The sequence below is a fragment of the Aythya ferina genome, assembly GCF_964211825.1.
Source record: "Aythya ferina genome assembly, contig: HAP1_SCAFFOLD_258, whole genome shotgun sequence".
Classification (NCBI taxonomy): Eukaryota; Metazoa; Chordata; class Aves; order Anseriformes; family Anatidae; genus Aythya; species Aythya ferina.
The window spans coordinates 44,410-70,064 of NW_028181283.1; the positions used below are offsets into that span (position 1 = coordinate 44,410).

A 25,655-nucleotide genomic window follows, 5' to 3' on the forward strand; every position below is an offset into this window, starting at 1 on the left:
CGTCACATCCGCCCGGTGACCCGGATGTTGTTGCCGCCGCGGCTGCGGCCGCCGGACGGGGACGATCGCGGCTCCGCTCCGCGCCCCCCCCTCGCCCCCCCCCCCATCAGCTCTGCTCCGGGCCGCGCCGTGACGTCATCGCGGTGACGTAACGCTCCCCCTCGCGCCCCCCTCACCTCCCCCTTCCCCCCCTCCCCTCTCCACCCCTCTCGGCCCCGCCCGTTCTGCGCCTGCGCGGAGCCGCCCCGGCCCTCCCCCACCCATGGCGGCCGCGGGGGGCGGGGCCAGCCCGGGGGGCGGGGCTTGCCCGGGAGGCGGGGCCGCGCTGGAGGAGGAGTGCGAGGTGGTGCGCGTGCGCGTCAAGGTGAGGGGCGGGGTTTCGGGCGTGGGCGGGGTTTGGTGGGCGGGGCGTTGGTGGAAGGCGGGCGGTTGCCGTGGCAACGCGGGGTGGGCGGGCTTTAGGGGCTGGGTGGGGTTTCGTGGGGGCGTGGTCACGTTAAGTGGGCGGGGCTTGGGCATTAGGCGGAGGGAGGGGGCACGCGCAGTTGCCATGGCAACGAGGGTGGGCGTGGCTTCGGTGTTGGACGGGGGCGTGGCCTGTTGCCTTGACAACACGTGGTGGGCGTGGCTTCGGCGTCAGGCGGAGGGAGGGGACGCGCACAGTTGCCGTGGCAACGCGCCGCCGCCGCCATTTTGAACGGGGTCTGTAAGGGGAGATGGGGGGGGCTGGCGGTTTTGGGGGGATTTCGGGGGCTTTTGGGACTTTCTGGGGGACTTTTCTGACGCTGCCCGCAGAAGCACGAGGGGCTGCTGCCCGCCGAGTTCCGCTCGTTCGCCGTGGACCCGCAGATCACCTCGCTGGACGTCCTGCAGCACATCCTGGCCCGCGCCTTCGACCTGCAGGGGTGAGGGGGGGACCGGGGGGGGTCCTGGGGGGGTTGGGGGAGTCTTGGGGGGGGTTGGGGGGGGCCTTGGGGAAGCTGGACGGGTCCTGGGGGGGTGTCCTGAGGAGGTTGGGAGGGTTAAAGGGGGGGTTCTGGGTGCTTGGGGGGGGCCGTGTGGGGGGGTCCTGGTGCTTGGGGGGGGGTTCTTGAGGCTGGGGGGGACTTTAAGGGGGGCTGGGCGGGCTTGGAGGGGCCTGGGGCAGCCTCTAAATGGGAGAGGGGAGCTGGGGGGCTTGGGGGGGTCCCTATTAATTTGTGCCCCCCCCAGGAAGAAGAGCTTCTCGCTGAGCTTCGCGGTGCGCGACGCCCAGGGCCAGGAGAGCTTCGTGCCCCTGCTGAGCGACGGGGACCTGGCGGCCGCCTTCGCCCGCGCCCGCCCCGCGCTGCGCCTGCGCCTCGACGTGCGCCCCCCCGCTGACAGTGAGGCCTCTTTTTGGGGGGGTTCCGGGGGGTTCCGAGGGGTCCCGACCCCCCCCCGGCACCCCCCTGACCCCTGTGCCCCCCCCCAGGCCCGCTGCTGGAGGACTGGGACATCATCAGCCCCCGCGAGGTGGCGGCGGCCGAGCCCCCCCCCGCCCCCGAGCGCCGCTCGCTGCTGGCGGCCGCGCTGCCCTTCACGCAGGCGCTGCTGGCGCAGGTGAGGGCGGCCTCCCAGCGCCTCCCAGTTTGCCCCAGTTGCCCCCAGTTCATCCCCAGGGCCCCCCCAGGTACCCCCAGCTATTCCCCACTCCCCCCCCAGTTAGACCCAGTTACCCCCAGTTATCTCTAGTGCTCCCTTGGTGCCTCCAAGTTAGCTCCAGTTACCCCCAGTTACCCCCAGTTCATCCCCAGTGCCCCCTAGGTACCCCCAGCTATTCCCCAATGCCTCCCAATTAACCCCAGTTATCCCCAGTGTTCCCCAGTTACCCCCACTTATCCCCCACTGCACCTGTAGTACCTCCCAGTTAGCCCCAGGTACCCTTAGACACCCCCAGGTACCCCCCAGTTATTCCCCCGTTCATCCCCAGTTACTCCCAGTTACCCCCCAGTGCCTCCCAATCTCCCCAGCCCACTCCCAGCTCCCCCCAACCCCCCCTAGCCCCCTCCCAGTGCCCCCAGTCCCCTTTCAGAGTCTCCCAGTCCCCTCCCAGTGCCCCCAGTTTCCTTTCAGACCCTCCCAGTCCCCTCCCAGTGCTCCCAGTCCCCTCCCAGTCCCCCCCCCAACCCCCCCCCACCAACCTCTCTCCCCCCGCCAGGTCGGCCGGACCCTGGCCCGCGCCCAGGCAGCCCTGCAGTGGCCCGAAGCCCCCCCGGCTTCCTCCTCCTCCTCTTCCTCGCCTTCCTCCTCCTCCTCGCCCCCCCTGGCGCCCCCCCCCTGCGCCCCGCTGAGCGACGCCGACCTGCGCAGCTACCTGGGCCCGGGGGGGCACCTCCTGCGCCCCCAGGAGCTGCGGCTCCACGTCTACCACGGCGGCGTCGAGCCCGGGCTGCGCAAGGTGGGGCCCCCAAATCCCCCCCCAGGACCCCCCCGAGACCCCTGGGCCCCCCCCACCATTTTATTTCCCTCCTGAGACCTTTTCCCTCTGGTGACCCCCCCACGGGGTTATTGTACCCACCTGGTGACCCCAAGTCACCCCCAGGACCTCGCTAATCCCCCCCAGAGCCCCCTGGTGACTCCCCACGTTATTATTCCCCCCCCCCCATGTTATTATTTCCCTCCCCATGGTGTTATTTCCCCTCTTGAGACCCCCCCATGATGTTATTTTCCCCCCCGAGACCCTCGGTAACCCCAAATCACCCCCAGAACCACATCAACCCCCCCGGCTCCCCTCCTGGCACCCCCAAATCCCCCCCAGCACCTCTGTAACCCCCCCCAGCTCCCCTCGGTGACCCCCCCACGTTATTACTCCCCCCTCTCACATGACATTATTTCCCCCCCACGCTGCTATTTGTCCCCAAATCACCCCCAGAACCACATGAACCCCCCCGGCTCCCCCCCGGCGCCCCCAAATCCCCCCCAGCACCTCTCTCTCCCCCTCAGCGCCCCCCCCCGTTATTCTCCCCCCCCCCAGGTGGTGTGGCGTTACCTCCTCAACGTCTTCCCGGCCGGGCTGTCTGGCCAGGAGCGCTTGGCCCACCTCCGCCTGAAGGCCTCGCAGTACAACACCCTCAAGTCCCTGCTGGCCGCCCGCGCCCCCCCGGCCGAGCTGGCGCTGGTGGGGGCGGCGGTGCGGAAGGACGTGGTGCGCACCGACCGGGGGCACCCCTATTTCGGGGGGCCCGAGGAGGGGCACCCCCACCTGGCCGCCCTGCAGGCCCTGCTCACCACCTTCGCCCTGGGCCACCCGCGCCTCTCCTACTGCCAGGGCATGTCGGACGTGGCGGCGCCGCTGCTGGCCGTGCTGGACGACGAGGCCCAGGCCTTCCTCTGCTTCTGCTCCCTGATGAGGAGGCTGGCGCCCCGCTTCCGCCCGGGGGGCCGGGGGCTGGCCCGAGCCTTCGCCCACCTCCGCCGGCTGGTGCGCCGCGCCGACCCGCAGTTCTGGGGCTTTTTGGCCGCCCGCGGAGCCCACGATTTGCTGTTCTGCTACCGCTGGCTGCTGCTGGAGCTGAAGCGCGAGTTCGCCTTCGAGGACGCGCTGAGGGTGCTGGAGATCACCTGGAGCTCGCTGCCCCCCGCCCCGCCGCCCCCTCCCGGGGGGGTGCCGCTCCTGGGGGCTCCCCTAAGGGCTCGGAGGGCCGGGAGGGGGGGCGGGGAGAGGAGGGGGATGAGGCCGCGGCCCCCCCGGAGGAGGAGGAGGAGGGGAGGGGGCGGCGACGCCAACGACGGCTGCAGCGACGTCAACGGGGGTCCCAAGATCTCCGGCGACGTCCAGAAGGACCCCAAAATCTCCAGCGATGTCAAGGAGGGTCCCAAGAGCTCCAGCGAGGTCCAGGAGGACCCCAAAATCTCCCCCAACGTCAAGGAAGGTCCCAAAACCTCCCCCAGTGTCAACGAGGGTCCCAAAACCTCCATCAGCATCCAGGAAGGTCCCAAAATCTCCAGCGACGTCAACAAGGATCCCAAAATCTCCGTCAATGTCAACGAAGATCCCAAAAACTCCGGTGACATCAAGGAAAGCCCCAAAACCTCCAGTGATGTCGACGAGGATCCCAAAACGTCCACTGACGTCAACAAAGGTCCCAAAATCTCCAGTGCCATCCGAGGGGGTCCTGAAACCTCCAGCAACACCAAGGAAATTCCCCAAACCTCCAGTGACGGCGAGGAAGGTCCCAAAACCTGTGTTGATGTCAGTAGGGCTCCCAAAATGCCCAGTGACGCCGACGAAGATCCCAAAACCTCCACTAACATCAAGGAAGGTCCCAAAATCTCCAGTGATGTCAGCCAAGATCCCCAAACCTCCATTAACGTCAAGGAAGATCCCAAACCCTCCAGTAACGTCCAGGAAAACCCCAAACCCTCCGCTGACCTCCCCGAGCCTCCCAACCCCCCCGCTGCCATCGAGGAGGATCCCGACCCCCCCGGCACCACCACGGAGGCCCCCAACCCCCCCCCACAGGCCGACGAAGCTCCCCCAGCCCCTCCGGACGCCCCCGGCGCTCCCCGCGACGACCCCGCCGCCGCCTTGGAGGACCCGTGGGCGGGCGGCTGGGCTTGGGAGCCTTCCTCCTCCTCCTCCTCCTCCTCCTCCTCGTCCTCCTCATCGGAGGAGGACGAGCTGGGCGTGGAGGACGACGGCGCCCCGCTGCCCCCCCCGGCGGAGCTGGGCCAGGGCAACCCGTTCCTGCTGTTCGTGTGCCTGGCCATGCTGCTGGAGCAGCGCGGGGCGCTCATGGCGCGCGGCGGCGACTACAACGAGGTGGCCATGCACTTCCACCGCCTCGTGCGCCGCCACCACCTGCCCCGCGTCCTGCGCCGCGCCAAGGGGCTGTTCGCCAGGTACCTCGAGGGCTGGGGGGGGGCGGAGAGCATGGGGGGGGCCGAAGGGCTGGGGGGGGCCCCGACGCTCTAGGGGGGGCCTGGAACCAGAGGGGGGGCCTGGAACCAGAGGGGGGGGCCTGGAACCAGAGGGGGGGGCCTGGAACCAGAGGGGGGGGCCTGGAACCAGAGGGGGGGGCCTGGAACTCGAGGGGGGGCCTGGAACCAGAGGGGGGGCCTGGAACCAGAGGGGGGGGCCTGGAACCAGAGGGGGGGGCCTGGAACCAGAGGGGGGGGCCTGGAACCAGAGGGGGGGCCTGGAACTCGAGGGGGGGCCTGGAACTCGAGGGGGGGCCTGGAACCAGAGGGGGGGCCTGGAACCAGAGGGGGGGGCCTGACACTCTGGGGGGGTGTCCCGACGCTCTAAGGGGGGGCCTGATGCTCTAGGGGGGCACCCAGAACTCAAGGGGGGGCCCTGAAAGTCTGGGGGGGCCCCCGAAAATCTACGGGGGGGCCCGACGCTCTGAGGGGGGCCCAATGCTCTGGGGGGGGGTCCCGGAACTCGAGGGGGGACCCCAGAGGGGGAGAAAAGGCTCTGGGGGGGAGGAGCCGCCTGGGGCCGGGGGTTTGGGGGGTGGGGAGGGGTCCCCAGGGGGCTGGGGGGTGGGGGGGGTTATGGGGGGGTGAACACCCAGTATGGCCCAGCAGGGCCCAGTGTGGCGCAGGGGGGTGGGCGAGTGCTTGGTAGGGGGCTGTATGGCCCAGTACAGCCCAGTACAGCCCAGTACGGCCCAGTATGGCTCAATATGGCCCAGTATGGCCAACACAGCCCAGTGTAACCCAATACAGCCCAGTACGGCCCAGTATAGTCCAATATGGCCCAGTGTAGTCCTGTATAGCCCAATATGGCCCAGTACAGCCCAGTATGACCCAGTATAGCCCAGTGCGGCCCTGTATGGCACAATATGGCCCAGTACAGCCCAGTATGGCCCAGTACAGCCCAGTATGACCCAGTGCCTCCCCCGCGGACACCCCAGTATAAACCAGTACGAAGCACTATAGCAGCCCAGCTGGGAACTCCTGCACCTCCATCACCCCGGGCCGGACCAGTTTGGACTGGGAAAGGGGCCAGGACCCAACTGGGAGCCCCGCACACTCTGCGCCCGGAGTCGGACCAGTATGGACCATTATGGACCAGTATGAGATCCCAACTGGGATCGCTGCGTCGGCACAGCCAGAACTACCCCAGTGCCAACCAGTATGGACCAGTACAGCACTCAACTGGGGACTCTTCACCCACGTGGCCTTGCGTCCTCCCAGTACGGACCAGTACAGACCAGTATGGACCAGTACAGCATCATGCCCAGGATTTATTTCTTCACCCGCGTGGCCTTGTCCTCCCAGTATGGACCAGTATGGACCAGTAGGGTGCCCCAGCTGGGATCTCATTGCACAAACGGGTTCTCCCAGTACGGACCAGTACAGACCTTCCCCTCCCTCCCCCCTTATTTATTGCCCCCCCCCCCCCCCCCGGGCACGCGAGGCCGCGAATAAACCTGATGCCCACAACCAGTCTGCAGCGTCCCAGTATGGACTGGGAGGGTTCCAGTGGGACTGGGGCTTGGGATCAGCCTCCCAGTTCCTACTGGGAAGGGGTGTGGGGCTCCCAGTTTGCACTGGTCATCTCCCAGTATAGACTGGGAGCGGGTACGGAGATCACAGCCTGTACTGGAAGGGGAGAGTTGTTTCCAGTTGGTCCCAGTCTGTCCCAGTTGGTCCCAATCCCTCCCAGGAGCCTCCCAGCCCTCCCAGTCCCCCCAGTTCCCCCTCCCAGTTCTCCCAGTCCCTCCCAATTCCTCCCAGCTCCTCCCAGTTCCGTCCCTGTGTCTGCCTGCGCTTGCAGACAGGCCTCTTCCAGTTGCTCCCTGTTGCTCCCAGTCGCTCCCAGTTGGCGCCAGTCCCTCCAAAGAGTCTCCCAGTCCCCCCAGCTCCCCCATTTCCTCCTCCCAGTTCCCCCAGTCCCTCCCAGTTCCTCCCAGTTCCATCCCTGTTTCCGCCTGCGCTTGCAGACAGGCCTCTCCCAGTGTCTCCCAGTGTCTCCCAGTTGCTCCCAGATGGCCCCAGTCCCTCCCAGCCTCCCCAGCCCCCCCAGTTCCCCCTCCCAGTTCCTCCCAGTTGCCCCAGTTCCCCCTCCCAGCCCGGAGGTGACGTCCCCCCCAGGGGCCCTGGGCGCTTCCGGGCGGAAGGGGCCTCGAGGAGGGCCCTGGGTGCTGGGGGGGGGCAGCACCCAAGGGTGGGGGGGGGCACCCAGCCGCAGCAGGGACCCAGGGCTCGGTTTTTTTTGGAGGGGGCACAAAATGAGCCGGGGGGGGGCAGGGGGGGCGGAGAACGTCCCCTCGGGGCTGCTGCAGCAGCAGGAGAACCTGCGGCTCTTCGAGCTGCTGGGCCGGAAATGTGTGGTGAGGGGGGGGGGGCAAAAAGGGGGGGCGGGAGGGGCATGGGGGGGGGCATGGGGGGGTGAGGGGGGTCGTGGGGGGGTGATGGGGGGGGATGGGATGAGAATGGGGGGGGGTTGGGGGGGTGAGGGGGTTTGGAGGGGGCATGGGGGGGTCGTGGGGGGGGAATGGGGGCAATGAGGGGGGATGATGGGGGTCGTGGGGGGGTCGTGGGGGGGATGGGGGGACATGGGGGGGTTATGGGGGTCCTGGGGGGGGTTAAAGGGGTGTTGGGGGGGGTAAAGGGGGACTGGGAGGGGTTATGGGGTCTGGGGGGGGGTTATGGGGTTTATGGGGTCCTGGGGGAGTCGGGGGGGGTGTCCTCATTCCCCCCCTGCCCCCCCCCCAGACGCTGGCGACGGCGGTGGTGCAGCTGGTGGTGGCCGAGCCGGGGGGGGGCGCGGGGGGGGCCTGGACCAAGCGGGGCTGTGGGGTCGCCTGCCTGGTGCGGGACAGCCCCCGGCGCTCCTACTTCATCCGCCTCTACGGCATGCCCGTGAGTGGGGGGGAAGGGGGCGGGGGGGCGATATGGGGTCGGGGGGTCATATGGGGTCAAGGGGGTCTTATGGGGTCAAAGGGGTGGGGGCATTTGGGAGCGGGGGGCAATATGGGGTTGGGGGGGTGAGGGGGGGGTGATTTTTGGGGGAGGTGGGGGTCCTGTTCTGGTGTTCCCATTTTGGGATTCCTTTTTTGGGGTCCCCATTTTGGGCTTCCCATTTTGTGGTCCCTTTTTGGGGTTCCCATTTCGGGGTTCCCATTTCGGGGTCCCCTTTTTGGGGTTCCCATTTCGGGGTCCCCATTTTGGGGTCCCCTTTTTGGGGTTCCCATTTCGGGGTCCCCATTTTGGGGTCCCCCTTGGGGTCCCGTTGCAGGCCGGCCGCCTGCTGTGGGAGCAGGAGCTGCAGGCGCAGATGGGCTACGAGGCCCCCGCCCCCTTCTTCCACACCTTCTGCTGTGAGGTGGGCGGGGCCTGGGGGGCGTGGTCTGGGGGTGGGCGGGGACTGGGAGGGAGGGGGTGGGGCCTGGGAGTGGGTGGGCGGGACTAAGGACTGAGTGGGTGGGGCTAAATGGCTGTGGGTGGGGCTAAGGGGGTGTGGGAGGGCCTAAAGGTGTTTGGGTGGAGCGGGTGGGAGGGGCTAAAGGCACGTGGGAGGGGCTAAATGTGTTTAGTGTGGCCAGTGGGAGGGGCTAAATGCATGTGGGAGGGGCTAAATGTTTATGGGAGGGGCTAATAGCCTATGGGAGAGGGTAATGGCACGTGGGTGGGGCTGAATGCATGTGGGTGGGGCCAGTGGGAGGGGCTAAGAGCATGTGGGCGGGGCAAAATGCAACTGGGAGGGGCGAAAGGTGTTTTGGTGGGGCCAGTGGGATGGGCTAAAAGTCTTGTGGGGGGGCTACGTGACAGTGGGAGGGGCTAAGTGCAAGTGGGAGGGGCTAGGAGCCGGTGGGCGGGGCTAATGGCATGTGGGTGTGGCTAAATGCGTTTGGGTCTGGCCAGTGGGAGGGGCTAAGACCCTGGGGCTGCTGTAGGTGCATGGGGGGGGTCTATGGGAAAGTGGGCGGGGCCTTTGCTTTTGTGGGCGTGGCCTGCGGTGGTGGGCGTCCCCACGGGCGGTTCCGAGCGCTGATTGGCTGCCCAGGAGGGCCGGGCAGGGCTGAACTTCGCGGATGAGGCCGAGGCGGCCGCCTTCGAGGAGCGGGTCCAGGAGCGGCTGCGGCGGCGCCAGCAGCGGGCGGGTGAGCTGGGAGGGGGGGGACACGGGGGGGACACCCCCACATTGCCCCCCCCACACACACTGCGACCCCCTGGGGCACCCCCCCTCACTGCCCCCCCTCTTTTTTTCCTCCCTCCCCCCCAGAAAAACGACAGCTCCCGCCCCCGCCACCCCCCGGCGATGGTGAGTGCACACTCGGAGGGGGGGGGGGAGGGCAGGATTTTTTGGGTGGGGGAGGCCAGAATTTTTTTTTGAGCCCCCCCCCCACGTTCCACAGAGCGCCGTGGGAGCCTACCCCGGCCCCCCCCGGCCCCCATGGAGAGCAGCGGTGAGTGCAGCCCCCTATTGGGGGGGTCCATCCCCTCTTGGGGGGGGGCCACGCCCTTTGAGGACCCCCCCCTATTTTCCCCCCCCCCAGCCCCCCCGCTGCCTGCCGTGCCCATCGCCAACCCGGACATCACGGCGTCGCGCTACCGGGGGCTCCCCGCCAGCGGCCCCCCCGGGGTAACAGGCGAGCGCAAGAAGGGGCGCAAGAAGCTCTCCAAGGCCGACATCGGGGCGCCCTCCGGCTTCAAGTGAGACGGGGGGGGCACGGGGGGGGGCTCGGAGGGGTCAGGGGGGCAGCCCCTCACCCCCCCGTTTGCCCCCCAGGCATGTCGGTCACATCGGCTGGGACCCCAACAACGGCTTTGACGTACGTGCGCTATGGGCACCCGTGGGTGCCGTAACCCCCCCAGTATGGGTGCTGTGCCCCCCCCATAGGTGCTGCGCCCCCCCCATGGGTGCTGTGCCCCCCCCCCTTCCAGATGGCGGCGCTGGACCCCGACCTGCGGGCGCTGTTCTCACGGGCGGGCATCAGCGAGGCGCAGCTGGCGGACGCCGAGACCTCGAGGCTCATCTACGACTTCATCCAGGGCCAGGGCGGGCTGCAGGCTGTCAAGGAGGAGATGAGGCGCCAGGGTGAGCACCCCAGCACCCATGGGTGCTCCCCTGGGGTGCCTAGGGGGGGCCCACGGGTGGCTATGGGTGGTTATGGGTGCCCCCTGGATGCCTGTGGGTGCCCCTCTGGTGCCTACAGGGGCCTATGGGTGCCCCCAGGTGCCTAGGAGAACCCCACGGGCACCTATAGGTGCCCCATGGGTGCCCCCTGTGGTGCCTATGGGTTGACCCCAGATGCTTGGGGGTGCCTACGGTTGCCTATGGGTGCCCCTAGACCTGTCTATGGGTGCTTATGGGTGCCCACTGGGTGCCTATGAGAGCCCCACAGGCACCTATGGGTGCCCCTCAGGTGCCTATGGGTGCCCCTATGGGTGCCCCAGGGGCCACGCCCGCCCCTGCTCTCATTAAGCCCCCAATTAACACCCTCTCCCCCCCCCCACAGGTCCCCCGCCCCCACCGCCGGCCCGGGGGGGCACGCCGCCCTCACCGCCCCCCCCTCCCCCCCCCGCCGGCCCCCCCCGGGGCCGTTCGGGGCCGCTGCCCCCCCCTCCCCCACCGGGGGGGCCGCCGCCCCCTCCCCGCGGGGGGCCTGGCCTGGCCCCGCCCCCTCGCCCGGCGGCCCCGCCCCCGGCTCGAGGCCCCGCCCCTCCGGGCGGTGCGGCCCCGCCCCCTCCACCACCTCCTCCCCCGCCCCCGCCCCCCTCCGGCGGAGGAGGCCCCGCCTCCCCGGCGGCCCCGCCCCCTTCGCGGGGCGCGCTCCTGGACCAGATCCGGCAGGGCGTGACCCTCAACAAGGTCAGCGCGACACGTGACGCGGGGGGCACGTGGAGGAGGGGAGGGGTCACGTGGAGGGGGAGTCACGTGGAGGGGGGGAAATAAGGGGTTACGGGGGGGGGAGGGGGAGGAATGGGGAGGGCCTGGGGGGTTATGGGGGGGCTTTTAAGGGATGGGGGGGTCCTGGGGGGGCTTTGAAGGGTTGGGGGGTCCTGAAGGGTTATTGGGGTTCCTGAGGGGTTATGGGGGGTCCTGTGGGGTTATAGAGGGGTCCTGGGGGGTCTTAGGGTGCTCTGCAGGGTTTTGGGGGGACTCTGAATAGTTGGGGGGGGCTCCCACGAGCCTGTGGGGCTGGTTCGAATGAAGGAGGGGGGTTCCATGAGGTGGGGGCCGCACCGTGCCCCCCCCTCACCCCCATTCCATCCCGTGAACCCCCCCCCCCAGACCCCCGAATCCTCCGAGAGCAGCGGCGGGGGCAGCTCCGGGGGGGGCCTGGTGGGGGCCCTGATGGACGTGATGCAGAAGCGCAGCCGCGTCATCCACTCCTCGGGTGAGCTGGGGGGGGCTTTTATTTGGGGGGGGGGGCACCTTGAGACCCCCCCCAACCCCAAATCCCCCCCCCTTGTCCCCCCCTTTCCCCACAGACGAAGGTGGCGACGAGGACGACGAGGACGACGACGAGTGGGATGATTGAGCCCCGCCCCCCGCCCACCCCAATTAATGCTTCCCGCAGCAATTAGTGCCAAGAAGAAGGTCCCGCAGCAATTAGCACTAATTGGCGATGGTTATTAATTCATTAATAACCCCCCCTTCCCCGCCACAGGCTTTTACCTCACAGCAACGCGAATAAACGAGGCAGTACCCAAACAAATGGTGGTGGGAGATTAATTATTGATAATTATGAGATGGATTATTGGGAATTAACAGCGTGCCCTGCTAAATTTGGTAGTGGATGGATTTTACTATTAATTAGTTATGCTAATTGTTAGGATTTTAATGAGCTCAGCCCCACCAATGTGAATAAATGTGGCAATACCCAAGGGAATGGCAGCGGGAGATGAATTACTGTTAATTAGGAGATTAATTACTGTTAATTAGGTAATTAATCATTACCTAATTAATTAATTATATTAAATTTCATGTTAATTATTGGTAATTAACAGCATGTGCTGCTAAATTCAGTTATGGATGGTTAGTATTAGTAGTTAATTATGCTAATTTGCAGGGTTTTAATGAACTCAGCACCACCAATATGAATAAATGCAGCAATACCCAAAGGAATAATGGTGGGAGATTAATTATTGATAATTAGGAGATGAATTATTGGTAATTAACAACACACCATGCTAAATTTGACAGTGAAGGGTTATTATTATTAATTAATTATGCTAATTATCAGGGTTTTAATGAGCTTGGCCCCGTCAATGTGAATAATGACAGCAATACCCAACAAATGGTAGTGGGAGACAGATAATTAACAGCATGCCCTGCTAAATTCGATACTTTTTTTTGGTTATTATTATTAGTTATTTGTGGTATTTAATTATCATTAATTACGCTAATTAGCGGGGTTTTAATGAGGCGCTCGGCCCCGCCAACGCATTTAAACCCGGCACCGCCCAAACGAAGCGGCGGGAGATGAAGTACTGATAATTAACGGCTCGCTCTGCTAACTTTGACGGTGGCTGGTTATTATTATTAGCTAATTACGCTAATTATCAGGGGGTTAATGAGGCACTGGGCTCTACCGAGGGGAATAAACGCGGCAATGCCCCCACGAACGACAGCAGGAGACGGGTTATTGATAATTAACGGCTCGCCCTACTAAAATCGATACCGGGTGGTTATTATTCTTAGTTAATTACGCTACTCGCTAATTATCGGGGGGTTAATGAGCCACTCACCGCCGCTCCTTAGCCCCGCCGGCAGCCTCCGAGCCGCCGTGAGGCGAGGAATCAAGGTTAGGGCGAGGGGCACGGAGTGAGAGGCCCCCGATTTAAAGGCTCGGGGGGGTGGCGCCTCCCACGTAGGTAGCGACGGGAGTGGAGAAAACACCGGGATTTGGGTGAAAAAAGGGCTTTTTGGGGCCGAAACGCGCCGCCGCGGGGGCCGCCGGGAGGGATGTAAACGAAGCGGCGGCGGCAGCCAATGGGAGCGCGGCGCGCTCGCGCGCGCGCGGGGGCCGCCGGGCGGAAAGGGAAGGCGCGCGGGGAGGAAGGGAGGGAAAAAAAATTAAAAAAAAAAAGAAAAAAAAGGGGGAAAAGGGAAAAAAAAAAAAAAAGCGAAGATGGCGGAAAATTTAAAAGGTGAGCGCGGCGCGGGGGGGGCGGCGGCGGCGGGGGGGGGCGAGGAAAGGGAGCGGGGGGGGAGGGGGCGGCGCGCGCCGCGCGTTTCCCGCCTTTTTTTTTTTTTGGGGGGGGGGGCAGGGGGCAGGGACCCCCCCCCAGGGAAGCCCCCTCTGCCCAGCCCCTCCCCCACACGCTCCGGGGCGCCCCCCCCGGGTCCTCCCCCCCCCCCCATTAACCCCCCCCTCGGATTCCCCCCCCCCTCCGTGACCCCCCCCCCCGGTGAAGTTCCCCCCCCCCCTTGAAGTCCCCCCCCCAAATTTGACCCCCCCAGCGCCCCCCCCACATCACACCAACCCCCCCCGGTGCCCCCCCTCCGTACAAAGAGCCCCCCCCCGGTGCACCCCCCCCGACTTACCCTCTCAATGAAGCCCCCCAGCGCCCCCCCCATACAATTTACCCCCCCAGCACCTCCCGGTGCCCCCCCCCAGTGCCCCCCCCCGTATAAAAGCCCCCTCCAGAGCCCCCCCATTATAAGTGACCCCCCCCAGTGCCATCTCCACACCCAGACCCCCTTCAATGAAGCCCCCCAGCGCCCCCCCCATACAATTCACCCCCCCCAGCGCCCCCCCCAGCCCCCCCCCGGTGCCCCCCCCATTCTAAAAGCCCCCCCCCGTGCCCCCCCCAGGCTGCCGGGTGTGCTGCAAGTCGTCCTGGGCGCAGCTGCAGGACCTGTGCCGGCGGCAGCGGCTGCAGTGCCGGGCGCTGGGCGTCACGCGCCGCAACCTGGCCCACTTCGAGGTGGAGTACCTCTGCGACTACAAGCGCGTGCGGGTGAGTGGGGGGGGGCACGACCCCCCCCAAAAAAAATATTAATAAATTGGGGGGGCACGGTGCGCTGGGGGGGGGTTGGGGGGCTCTAAATGGCAGCAATCGCAGCCCCAGGGGGCTCCGAAGTGGCCTGGGGGGAGTAAGTTCTGTGATTATAAGAGAAGGGGGGGTCCTGACCCCCCCCCAAAAAAAGAATTTAATAAACTGGGGGGGTCACAATGCCCTGGGGGGGGGGTGCTGGGTTCTCTAAATGGCAGGAATTGCACCTCAAGGGGGTCCCAAATTGCCCTGGGGGTCCAGTAGTTGTGTGATTGTAAGAGGAGGGGGGTAAAAGGGGGGGCCCTGACCCCCCCCCCCCAAACAAAATAATAATCTGGGGGGGGTCACATTACCCCTGGGAGGGGGTTGGGGGTTCTAAAGGGGCTGGGATTCCTGCCCCAGGGGGCTCCAAATCCCTTTGGGGTCTCCCCAACCCCAGCAGTCCCCAAAGTTCGGGTTTTTGCCACCAAACTTTGTGCTCCCCCCCAACAAATTTTAATGTTCCCCCCCCCCCCCACCTTTTTTCACCCCTTCTGCCCCCTCCAGGACAAGGAGTTCTACCTGAAGTCCCCAAATCCCCCTGGATTTTGGGGTCTCCCTAGCCCCAAACTTTGGGTTTTCGCCCCCAAACTTTGGTTTTTTTTGCCCCCAAACTTTGTATTTCCCCCCCCCAACCTCTTTTTTCCCCTTCTGCCCCCCCAGGACGAGGAGTTCTACCTGGTGAAGTGGCGCGGCTACCCGTCCTCGTCCAACACGTGGGAGCCCCGCCGCAACCTGCGCTGCCGGGGGCTGCTGCGGCAGCTCCACCAGGACCTGGCGCGGGCTCCGGGCGGGGGGGGCGCGGTTCGGCCCGGCCCCCAGGGGCTCCCCCCGCGGGTTTCCAGCTACCTGGTGCAGAAAGCCGAGCAGCGGCGCGCTTTACGCCGCTGGGAGCTGCACCTCAACAGCACCCGCAGCCACCGGGGCCGGATCGTGGTGGAGAACGAGGTGGATCTGCACGGCCCCCCCCGGGACTTCGTTTACGTTAACGAGTACAAAGTGGGGGCCGGGGTGGCGCTCAGCCCGGTGGCGGCGGGCTGCGAGTGTCAGGATTGTCTGAGCGAAGCCTCGGGGGGCTGCTGCTGCCCGGGGGCTTCGCGGAATAAGTTCGCCTACAACGAGGCCGGGCAGGTGAGGATCCGCGCGGGGCTGCCCATCTACGAGTGCAACTCGCGCTGCCGCTGCGGGGCCGAGTGCCCCAACCGCGTGGTGCAGAAGGGGATCCGCTACGACCTCTGCATCTTCCGCACCGCCGACGGCCGGGGCTGGGGGGTGCGCACCCTGCAGCGCATCCGCAAGAACAGCTTCGTCATGGAGTACGTCGGAGAGGTGAGGGGGGGACGGGGGGACATTTGGGGGGCGGACGGGGGGTTAGGGGGCACTGGGAGGGTGTACGGGGGGTTAGGGGGCACTGGGGGGGTGTACGGGGGGTTAGGGGGCAGTGGGGGGGTGTACAGGACACCATTGGGGACATACGGGGGGCTTAGGGGGCACTGGGAGGGTGTACGGGGGGTTAGGGGCCACCAGGGGGGACATACGGACATACAGGGGGGGTTAAGGGGCTTGGGGAGGGTGTACGGGGGGTTAGGGAGCACATAAAGGGGGCTTAGGGGACACCAGGGGGTTGTAGGGGGTACTGGGGGGGCGTACAGGACACCAGGGGGGCGTATGGGGGGCATACGGGACTCCAGGAGGGACAGCTGGGGGGCTTAAGGGACATGGGGGGACGTATGGGACATGGGGGGGGGACACCAGGGAGCATACGGGGGGAGTTGGGGGACCCAGAGGGACCCCAGGGGGGGTTTGGGGGCCCTGGGGAGGGGTTGGGGGCCCCAGGGGGGGCCGTGCTGACGCGGACCCCCCCCAGATCATCACGTCGGAGGAGGCGGAGCGGCGGGGGCAGGTGTACGACCGGCAGGGCGCCACGTACCTCTTCGACCTGGACTACGTGGAGGACGTCTACACCGTGGACGCCGCGCACTACGGCAACATCTCCCACTTCGTTAACCACAGCGTGCGTAACGAGACGCTAATTAACCCTGCCGACGGCTAACGAACCCCGCTAATGGCTAACTGCCCCCCACCAGTGCTAATTGCCCCACTGATGGCCCCCCGCTAATGGCTAACTGCCCCCAGCTGACAGCTTAAATTGCCCCCCGGGCTGATCGCTAATTGCCCCTGAGTAATTGCTAATTACCCTGGGGTAATAGCTAATTGGCCCCAACCAACCACTAATTGTCCCCCAGGCCAATCGCTAATTGCCCTGGGCTAATGGCTCGTTACCCCCAGCTGACAGCTAATTGCCCCCAGCTGGTGGCTCAAATCACCCCCAGGCCAATCGCTAATCGCCCCCCAGGCTAATGGCTAATTACCCCTGACCAATTCCTAATTACCCTGGCTAATGGCTAATTGGCCTGGGCTGATAGCTAATTGCCCCCCAGGCTGATCATTAATTGCCTTGGGCTAATGATTAATAACCCCTGACCAATTGCTAATTACCCATGGCTAATGGCTAATTACCCTGGCTAATGGCTAATAACCCCTGACCAATTGCTAATTACTCTAGGCTAATGGCTAATCACCCCCTAATTCAGGCCCCACTCACAAATTACCCATTTCCCCCCCATTCACCTCCGTGTCAGTGGGCGGGGCTCCCCAGCTGTCAATCACAGGCAATGGGCGGGGCTGTGGGCGTGTCCCCGACTGACCCCGCCCCCTCCCCCCCCAGTGCGACCCCAACCTGCAGGTGTACAACGTCTTCATCGAGAACCTGGACGAGCGCCTGCCGCGCATCGCCCTCTTCGCCACGCGCCCCATCCGCGCCGGCGAGGAGCTCACCTTCGACTACAACATGCACGGTACGGCCCCACAGCGCCCCACGGCACCCCATAGCGCCCCACGGCGTGACCCACACCCTGCCCCACAGTGCACCCCACATCATGACCCACACCATAACCCATGGTGTGACCCACACCTTGCCCCATAGCGCACCTCACACCCAGCCCCACACCTGGGCTCATAGTGTGCCCCACGGCGCTCCCCACACTTGGCCCCACAACTGACCCCACAGCCAGCACCAGGGCACGCCCCACACCCGGCCCCATGGCGTGCCCCACAGCGTGCCCCACAAGCCCGCGGGCACCCCCTCACCCCCCCCTCTCCCCGCAGTGGACCCGGTGGACGCCGAGAGCACCCGCATGGACTCCAACTTTGGGCTGGCGGGGGGGGGCCTGGGGGGCTCCCCCCGCTCCCGGGGACGCATCGAGTGCAAGTGCGGGGCCGCCGCGTGCCGCAAGTACCTTTTCTGACCCAAAACCTGCAGCGGGGGTGCAAAACAAGGCTTGTTGAACGCAGCTGGGGGGTCTGTGCCGTGCTGGGGGGGGGGGCTGGAGACAGCTTGGGGGGGGGCGGGGATATGGGGGAAATCGGGGGGGTTTCAGGCGTGCTGGCGTCGCCAGACGATGACGGTGCCGGTGGCGTCGCTGGAGGCCAGCAGGCTCTCGTCGCAGTTGAAGGCCACGGCCAGCACGGCGCCGCCGTGGCCCTGCAGGGTGTTGACCGTGGCTCGGGCCGAGCGCCCCACGTCGAAGAAATGCACGCAGGCGTCCTCGCTGCCCGTCACTGAGGGAGGGGGGGGGAAACAAATTAATTGGGGGGGGGCCACCCCTGCTGCACCCAGCACCCTCGGGACCCCGCTGGCTTATTTTGGGGGGGATCCGACCCTTCTGAAAGCCCCAGCGGGATTTTTGGGGGTCTTTCGGGTGTCCCCGTCGCCCCGGGGGGGTCGTTTTGCCCCCCCCCCCCCCCCCACGGACACACTCACCCACGCAGGCCCCCTGGCGGAAGGACATGAGGGGGCAGAAGCAGCTCCGCAGCGGCTGCTCCCGGTGCCGCGTGGGGAAACTGCGCCGCAAGCGCAGCCCCGGCGCCCCCGAGCCTTCCTCCTCCACCACCCTGCGGGAGGAAGAGGAGGAAACTCAGCGTGGGGAGGGGGGGCCACGATTAATTCAGCCCCCCCCGGGACCTACCTGAAGAGCAGGAGGCGGTCGGGGCAGGCGTTGACCAGCAGCGAGGGGTCGGGGGCTTCGCGGCTGGCCCAGGCGCGCGCCGAGAGGGAGGTGATGGAGCCGCCCGCCTGCACCACCACCCGCGACGCCTTGGTCAGCCTGCCTTTTTGGGGCAAAAAAACAATGAAAAGGGGTTGTTGAGAAGACGGAAATGCAGTTTAGGGTCCCCCCCCCCCCCCCAAGGCCCGCGGCGTTACCTGTGTTGGGGTCGCAGAGGAAGGAGGAGACGGAGCCGCGGTCGTCGCCTGCCCACAGCACGCGGCCGGCGGCGTCGAAGCAGAGCGCCAGCACCCGGCCCGGCAGCCGCCCCGCGCCCCCCCGCGCCGCCTTCCCCGTCGAGATGTTGACCACTCGCACCATGTGCCGGGCGCTGCCCACCTGGGGGGGCACAAAAAGGAGCTGGGGGGGCAGAAAAGGGAGCTGCGGGGGGAGAAAACGTGCTTTCGGGGGTGAAAAAGGTGCTGAGGGGGGGAAAAATGCACCCAGAGGGGTGAGAAAATGGAATAAATGCCCTGAGGAAGGGAAAAAATGCACTGAGGGGGTCCAAAAGTGCCCTGAGGGGGACGAAAAAATAGCCCCGGGGGGGGTAAATGGAATAAATGCCCTGAAAAAGGGAAAAAATGCAACGAGGGGGAGAAAAAGAGACCAAAAGAGGCAGAAAGTGCCCCAAGGGAGGCAGAAAATGCCACGTGGGGGGGAAATTACAACCAGGGGGTGAAAAAGGCCCTGATGGAGGTGAAAAATGCACAAGAGGGGGCGAAATAAATGCCCTGAGGGGGGTGGAAAATGCCCCAGGGGCAAAAGTGCCCTAAGGAGGGGGAAAAATGCACCAAAGGGGGTGAAAAATGCTCAAATGGGGGTAAAAAATGCACCAAGGGAGGCGAAAAATGCCCTGTGAGGGCAATAAATGCGATGTGGGGGGGGAAAAATGACCTGAGCAGGGCAGAAAGTGCCCCGGGGGGGGCAAAAAGTGGCCCAAAGTGGGAAAAAAAATGCTACTGGGGGCAAAAAAAATGGACCCAAGGGGAAGAAAAATGAACTAAGAGGGGCAGAAAATGCCCCAAAGAGGACAGAAAATGACGTGGGGGAAATAAAATGCCCCAGGGGGTCAAAAAGTGCCACGTGGGGGGGGAAATGCACCTAGCGGGGCAAAAATGGCCCTGACGGGGGTGAAAAAGTACCCCTGGGGGCAATAAATGCCCTGAGGAGGGCAGAAAATGCAATGCAGGGGAAGAAAATGCCCCGGGGGGGTGAAAAGTGCCCTAAGGAGGGGGAAAAATGTGCCAAAGGGGGTAACAAATGCTTGGGGGGGCAAAAATGCCCCGAAAGGGGCAATAAATGCTCAAGCAGGGGGTCAATAAAAGCCTCAGGGGGGGCCCTAAACACCCCGTGGGGGGCAATAAAACCCCTGAAGGGGCCCTAAACACCCCGGGGGGGTCAATAAAAGCCCTGGGGTGGCCCCAAACACCCCGGGGGGGGGCCCTAAACACCCCGTGGGGGGCAATAAAACCCCTGAAGGGGCCCTAAACACCCCGGGGGGGTCAATAAAAGCCCTGGGGTGGCCCCAAACACCCCGGGGGGGGGCAATAAACACCCCGGAGGCTGGCAATAAAAGCCATAGGGTGGCCCTAAACACCCCAGGGAGGGCTCTAAACATTCTCGGGGGGCCCTAAACACCCCGGGGGGGGACAATAAAAGCCCTGGGGTGGCCCCAAACTCCCCGGGGGGGGCAATAAAGGCCCCGGGGGGGGCCGGACTCACCACGGTGAGGTTGTTGTTGAGGGGCTGGAAGGCGCAGCAGAGCAGGGCGGCCCCGTCGGGGTCGGCGACGCGGCGGATGCAGCGGCCGTCGGCGGGGGCCCAGAGGCGCAGGGTGGCGTCGAGCGAGGCCGACACCAGGACGTCGTTGGCCAGCGACCAGGCCACGTCGGCCACCCCGGCCCCGTGGCCACGCAGCACCCGCAGCACCGCCGGGGGGCCCGGGGCCAGGCGGCACACCGAGATGGTGCCGTCCAGGGAGCAGCATGCCAGCAGGTGCCGGTCGTCGTGGGCAAACTGCACCCTGGGGACTGCAAAAGAGGCTCGGGAGCAAGAGCGGCGGCTTTCCCAGTTCCTCCCAGTCTATCCCAGTTCCTCCCAGTGTTCCCGGTCCCGTCCCAGTTTGGCAACACCGGCCCCGTGGCCATGGAGCACCCACACCAGTGCCAGGAGGTGCTGGTCGTTGCGGGCAAACTGCACCCCTGGGACTGGAAACGGAGCTCAGGACCCTGCTCAGCACCATTCCCAGTTCCTCCCAGTCTCTCCCAGTTCCTCCCAGACCCTCCCAGTGTTCCCACGGAGGAGCCACAGCACCAGGAGATCCCCATCATTGTGGGCAAACTGCCCCCTGGGGACCGCAAAGGGGGCTCAGCACCGCTCCCCAGTCCCTCTCAGTCCCCCCCAGTGCCCCCCCACAGCCCTTCCCAGTGCTCCCAGTGCCTCCCAGTTACCGGCGCTGTCGCTGTGCTGGTCGAAGACGTGGTAGACACCGGCGAAGGCGTAGTTCTCCCCCAGGGTGGTGTCCCCCGCCATCGCCCGGCTCGCCTCGGCCAGCGGCGTTGGCACCACGCCGGGGGGGCTGGGGGGCATGGGGGGGGTCAAAACCCCCTTAAAATTTGGGGAGGGGGGCATGGGGGAGGAGAATTGACCAAAATTGGGGGGTTTGGCCCCAAAAGGGGGGTGCTCACCGCTCCGGGGGGGCTCCGGGGTGGGAGCCGCGGCTCAGGGAGCGCCGGTGGCCGCGGGGTGCCCGGGGGTCGTCCTCGAAGTCCTGGGGGGGGCAACGGAGGGGCTGGGACCCCAAAAAGGGGGGGGGTCTGACCCCAAAAAGCCTCCCCCCAAATGGGGGTCAAAGCCCCCAGGGTGGGCCCTAAAACCCCAAAGGGGCTTATAAGCCCCCAGGGTGCTCCCCGAGACCCCAACCCCCCCCCCCCCCCAATGGGCGTTACGGCACCCAGGGTGGGCCCTAAAACCCCAAAGCCCCCCCCCAAATGGGGGTTACAGCCCCCAGGCTGGGCCCTATGACCCCAAACAGGCCTTGGAGCCCCCCTGATGTGCACTACGATCCCAAAGGCCCCCCCAAATGGGTGTTACAGCCCCCAGGCTAGGCACTACGACTCCAAAAGGGCATTATAGCCCCCAGGGTGCTCCCTAGGACCCCAAAGCCTACCCTAAATGGGTGTTATAGCCCCCAGGCTGGGTGCTGTGACCCCAAACAGGCATTGGAGCCCCCCTGACGTGCAGTACGACCCCACCCCCCCACCCAACCGGGCGTTACAGCCCCCAGACCGGGCCCTACGACCCCAACCACTCCCCCCCCACCCCCACGCCGCCCCCATCTCCCACCTCCATCCGATCCAGCGTGGTCCTGCTCCCCCTCAGCGCGCTCCCGCTGTGCCCTCGGCAGCTCCCGGCCTCCGACAGGGCCCCGTAGCGCTGCGCCAGCAGCCGGGCCCGGACCCGCAGGTACCAGCGGCGGGTGGCCCCCTCCGGCTCCCCTCCCTTCGCCTGCTCCCGCAGCAGCTGGCTGCGGCGCCGCACGTACTGCGTGCGGAACTGCGGCCACCGCGGGGTCCGGTACGCGGCGTACCTGGGGTGGCGGGAGACGGGGACGCGGCCGTTAACGGGGCGCCGGCACCGAGGCCTGGTAGGCCGCAGCCAGGACTGGTAGGCCGCGACTAGGCCTCGGAAACCTGCTAGGCCCCGGAGGCCCGCCAGGCCTCGCAAGCGCACCGGGCGTCCACGGCGAGCACTTGCTGCCACACGGCGGCCATAACGGCGGCCGCAGCCCCCTGGGGGCCGCCGCGGGGCCCCTCGCGCTCCAGCGCCGCGTCCGCTCTCCTCGACGGCCGCCGGTAGAATGGCGGCCGCCGGGGGCACGCCAAGATGGCGGCCGCGGGTTTCCTAGGAGACGGGGGGAAGGGGAGGGGCGTGGGGAGCGTGGGCCAATGGGGGAGGGGGAGGGAGGGGGCGGGGAAGGGGTCGGAGCGCTGATTGGTGGGGTGAAGGGAGGGGGCGGGGAATCGGGCAGCACGCGGATTGGAGGAGGGAAGGAGGATGGGCTGCAGTCTGCGCGCTGATTGGTGGGCCGAAGGAAGGGGGCGAAGTAACGCTGATTGGTGGGGAGAAGTGAGGGGCGGGGATTCAGTCTATACGGTGATTGGTGGGGGTGAAGGGAGGGGCCGTGGCCAATGGGAGGTGCCTCAGGGGGGTTCCCCGCTCCGCCTCCTCGCGTCTCTATGGTAACCAGGCGGAACTCGTCTGCTCTGGGTCCTCCGGGTCTTGCGACGCCGCCTCGCGCTTTACGGCAGCTTTGCGACAGTCGGCGCGGGGCGCGCTTTGCGGCGGCCTGGAGTCGGTGGGGGGGGGTAATTGGGGGAAATGGGGGTTAATTAGGGGAAATGGGGGTTAATTAGGGGTTAATTAGGGGGAAAGGGGGCCGGGAGGGCGGTTGGAGGGCAGTAGGAGCAGGTGGGGAGGGTCTGGGGGGGGTACTGGGAGGGAACTGGGGGCAACTGGGGAGGAACTGGGGGTACTGGGAGCAATGGGGGGGGGGTACTGGGGGCTGGGGGGGGACTGGGAGGGGAACTGGGGTGTATGGGGGGCACTGGGGGGTTACTGGGGGCTGGGGGGGGTAACTGGGAGGGAACTGAGGGCACTGGGGAGGAACTGGGGGTTCTGGGAGGGCTCTGGGGGGGGAATTGGGGGCTGTGGGGGAGGTACTGGGGGTAACTGGGGGGCACTGGGAGGGGATTGGAGGACACTGGGGGGGGCACTGGGGGCTATGGGAAGGAACTGGGCGGGGGGGGCACTGGGGGTCACACAGAGGTGTGCCCCTCCCTTTTGTGCCCCCCCCTTTATACCCCCCTTATATTTGCCCTTCCTTTCTGCCCCCCCGTTATATTTGCCCCCCCTTTGTGCCCCCCCAGCCATGCGCCATGCCCTTGGCCGTCCCCTGGCCGTTCCCCTCGGGGGGGGGCCCCCCCCCCAAATCTTGGTCGGCCGCGAGCCGCGTGGTCACCGGCCTGGTGGGCACCTACAGCCTCCTGTGGACCCGTGAGTACCCCCCCGCGCCCCCCCAGTCATCATTTTATTTCGGGGGAGGCCCTAATTTTGTGTGCCCCCCCCCCCCAAATTTTTTTAGGGTACCTGAACCGGCTGCGGGTGCATGACGCCGCTGTGCTGCACGCGCTGGTGGAGGGGCGGGGGCCGCGCACCCCCCTGCTCACCCTGGCCAACCACCAGTCCTGCATGGACGACCCCCATCTCTGGGGTGGGGGGGGCGCCGGGGGGGGGCACGGAAGGGTCCTGGGGGGTGGGTTGGGGCAGCTGGGGGGGGGATTGGGGGCTCCCAGGGGGGATTTAGGGGGGTTGGGGGAGCTCGAGGGGGGGGGTAAATGGGGATTTGGGGTCTGGGGGGTCTTGAAGAGGTCGGGGGGAGGGCACGGGGGGGTCCCGGAGGGGGTTTGGGGCAGCTGGGGGGGGTTGGGGGCTCCCAGGGGGAGATTAAGGGGAGTTGGGGGGGCTCAGGGGTTTGAGGGGGGTCTGGGGGGGCTCGGGGGGGGGGGCTAAATGGGGATTTAGGGAGATTGGGGGCATTTAGGGGGGATTGGGGCATTTTTAGGGTCCGGGGGGGTCCATTTTTGGGGTCAACCCCCCCCCGGGGTGGGGGTCCTCACCCTTCCTCCCCCCCCAAAAAAAAAACCACCCCAAGGCTCCCTGAAGCTGCGCCACGTCTGGAGCCTGCACAAGATGCGCTGGTGAGCACCCCCCCCACAGATTACCCCCCCAAATCCCCCCCCAGATTACCCCCCCGCCCCATTTTGCCCCCCCCCCAGGACCCCCGCAGCCGCCGACATCTGCTTTACCCGCGAGCTCCACGCGCGCTTCTTCAGCCTGGGCCGCTGCGTCCCAGTTTGCCGGGGTGAGCGCCGAACTGGGACAAACTGGGAGGCACTGGGAGGCCCCCCGGGGGGCTTCCCAGTTCATACTGGGAGCACTGGTGTCCCCAGGGGACGGCGTGTACCAGCGCGGGATGGATTTCATCCTGGAGAAGCTCAACCAGGGGGACTGGGTGCACGTCTTCCCCGAGGGTACTGGGGGAACTGGGAGCACTGGGAGGCACTGGGAGCCCCCCCAGGAGAGGGGGTGGACCCTCGGGGGCTTCCCTGCCCCCCCCCCCCACGGTGCTGTCCCCCCCCCAGGTAAAGTGAACATGGGGCAGGAGTTCGTGCGCTTCAAGTGGGGTGAGAATCTGTAATCCCTGCCACGTAATCCCGCCTCCTGGCCATGTAATCCCCCCCCCAGCCCGGTAATCCCAACCTCCGAGTCCATAATCCCCCCCCAGCCCTGTAATCTCCCCTCCTGGCCACATAATCCCACCACCCAGCCCCATAATCCTCCCCCTGACTTCATAATCCTGCCCCCAACCCTGTCATCTACACTCGCAGCCCCCTAATCCCGCCCCCTGACACTGTAATCCTACCCCCAACCCTGTAATCCTTCCTCACGACCCCATAATCCCAATCCTGTAATATCCCTCTGGCCCTGTAACCCATCCCCCTGCAGCCCCGTAATCCTGCTGCCCAACCCCATAGTTCCACCCTCGACTCCATAATCCCACCCCCCGGCCCCGTAATAGCCACCCCCAAGCCTGTAATCCCACCTTTTAGCCCTGTAATCCCCTGCTGCAACTCCAAAATCCAACACAAAAACCTTGTAATCCCACCCGCCAACCCCATAATCCTGGCCCCATAACCCTCCTCTCCAACCCCATAATCCTCCCCATGACCCGACCTGGTAATCCCTCCCCCCAGACCCCATAATCCCACCTCCCAAAACCATAATCCCAACCCCAGACCCCATAATCCCAATTCCAAGCCCCCCCAGCCGTGCCCCCCCAGTTCCTCCCTCTCCGCAGGCATCGGGCGCCTCCTGGCCGAGTGCCGCCTGGACCCCGTCGTCCTGCCCCTGTGGCACGGGGGTGAGCAAGGATTTGGGGGGCTTTTTTTTGGCCTGGGGGGGCCCAGACCCCACCCCTGCTGGGGGGGTGAGCATGGACCCCCGCTGCTGACCCCCCCCCCCCCAAAAAATAATCCCACACCAGGCATGAACGACGTGCTGCCCAACAGCCGCCCCTACGTGCCCCGCGTGGGGCAGGTGAGTTTTGGGGGGGGCAAAGAGGGGGCTGAATTTGGGGAGGGGGCTTCAGGAGGGGGTGTAAACTTGAAGGGGGGGGTCTGAATTTTTTTTGGGGGGGGGCCCTGATGATGTCCCGCAGAGGATCACAGTGGTCGTGGGGCGCCCCTTCAGCGTGCGGCCCCTCCTGGAGCGCCTGCGTGCGGAGGGCACCTCCACGGTGAGTTTTGGGGTGGGGGGGGGCAGTTTTGGGGCCTGGGGGGAGCCTGCCCTGTAACGGGGGGGGCCCCTTTTGTGCCCGCAGGTGGAGGTGAGGAAGGCGCTGACGGATTTCGTGCAGGGCGAGTTCGAGGCGCTGCGGCGGCGGGCACGAGCCCTGCACCCCACCCCGTGACCCCCCTCCCAAAAAATAAAAGTGCCAATAAAGCTCTCCAGACCCCCACCTGGCTCCCC

General features: G+C 66.1%; 5 protein-coding genes across 8 annotated transcripts; 4 read left to right on the forward strand and 1 right to left on the reverse strand.

Moving 5' to 3' along the window:
• Positions 1 to 74: 74 nt before the first annotated feature.
• Positions 75 to 4,936, forward strand: TBC1D25 (TBC1 domain family member 25; the record flags this gene model as incomplete). Its single annotated transcript, XM_084540188.1, has 6 exons — positions 75 to 364; positions 796 to 905; positions 1,213 to 1,364; positions 1,454 to 1,581; positions 2,180 to 2,419; positions 2,996 to 4,936. Exons 1-6 carry the CDS (start codon positions 263 to 265, stop codon positions 4,934 to 4,936), a joined length of 2,673 nt encoding a protein of 890 aa, XP_084396314.1. The 5' UTR covers positions 75 to 262.
• A 573-nt stretch (positions 4,937 to 5,509) lies between these two features.
• WAS (WASP actin nucleation promoting factor) lies at positions 5,510 to 11,636 on the forward strand. The gene is made up of 12 exons (XM_084540196.1): positions 5,510 to 7,301; positions 7,687 to 7,833; positions 8,210 to 8,296; positions 8,978 to 9,074; positions 9,197 to 9,235; positions 9,330 to 9,380; positions 9,471 to 9,627; positions 9,704 to 9,746; positions 9,859 to 10,012; positions 10,434 to 10,786; positions 11,210 to 11,315; positions 11,410 to 11,636. The coding sequence occupies exons 1-12, from the start codon at positions 6,402 to 6,404 to the stop codon at positions 11,457 to 11,459; spliced, it is 2,184 nt and encodes a 727-aa protein (XP_084396322.1). The 5' UTR covers positions 5,510 to 6,401; the 3' UTR covers positions 11,460 to 11,636.
• Positions 11,637 to 11,784: 148 nt separating this feature from the next.
• On the forward strand, positions 11,785 to 17,312 carry SUV39H1 (SUV39H1 histone lysine methyltransferase). Its single transcript, XM_084540198.1, has 6 exons — positions 11,785 to 13,071; positions 13,739 to 13,884; positions 14,623 to 15,288; positions 15,827 to 15,973; positions 16,688 to 16,817; positions 17,128 to 17,312. The coding sequence occupies exons 1-6, from the start codon at positions 13,053 to 13,055 to the stop codon at positions 17,265 to 17,267; spliced, it is 1,248 nt and encodes a 415-aa protein (XP_084396324.1). The 5' UTR covers positions 11,785 to 13,052; the 3' UTR covers positions 17,268 to 17,312.
• Positions 17,283 to 21,954, reverse strand: WDR13 (WD repeat domain 13). Its single transcript, XM_084540197.1, has 9 exons — positions 21,798 to 21,954; positions 21,411 to 21,654; positions 20,753 to 20,835; positions 20,516 to 20,643; positions 19,788 to 20,095; positions 18,224 to 18,404; positions 17,988 to 18,129; positions 17,783 to 17,913; positions 17,283 to 17,580 (listed from the first exon to the last, which is right to left on the reverse strand). Exons 1-9 carry the CDS (start codon positions 21,836 to 21,838, stop codon positions 17,396 to 17,398), a joined length of 1,443 nt encoding a protein of 480 aa, XP_084396323.1. The 5' UTR covers positions 21,839 to 21,954; the 3' UTR covers positions 17,283 to 17,395.
• Positions 21,955 to 22,288: 334 nt separating this feature from the next.
• Positions 22,289 to 25,644, forward strand: TAFAZZIN (tafazzin, phospholipid-lysophospholipid transacylase). 4 transcript variants are annotated; one of them, XM_084540200.1, is made up of 11 exons: positions 22,289 to 22,432; positions 22,994 to 23,120; positions 23,209 to 23,337; positions 23,779 to 23,824; positions 23,903 to 23,988; positions 24,077 to 24,157; positions 24,269 to 24,310; positions 24,985 to 25,047; positions 25,171 to 25,223; positions 25,345 to 25,422; positions 25,507 to 25,644. In XM_084540200.1, exons 1-11 carry the CDS (start codon positions 22,304 to 22,306, stop codon positions 25,594 to 25,596), a joined length of 924 nt encoding a protein of 307 aa, XP_084396326.1. In that variant the 5' UTR covers positions 22,289 to 22,303; the 3' UTR covers positions 25,597 to 25,644. The 4 variants fall into 4 exon arrangements, 3 of the variants coding, with proteins under 3 accessions (XP_084396326.1, XP_084396325.1, XP_084396327.1); XM_084540201.1 differs by having other exon boundaries at positions 22,347 to 22,422; XR_014688025.1 differs by lacking the exon at positions 24,269 to 24,310 and having other exon boundaries at positions 24,077 to 24,175; positions 24,968 to 25,047.
• The last annotated feature ends 11 nt before the right edge of the window (positions 25,645 to 25,655 follow it).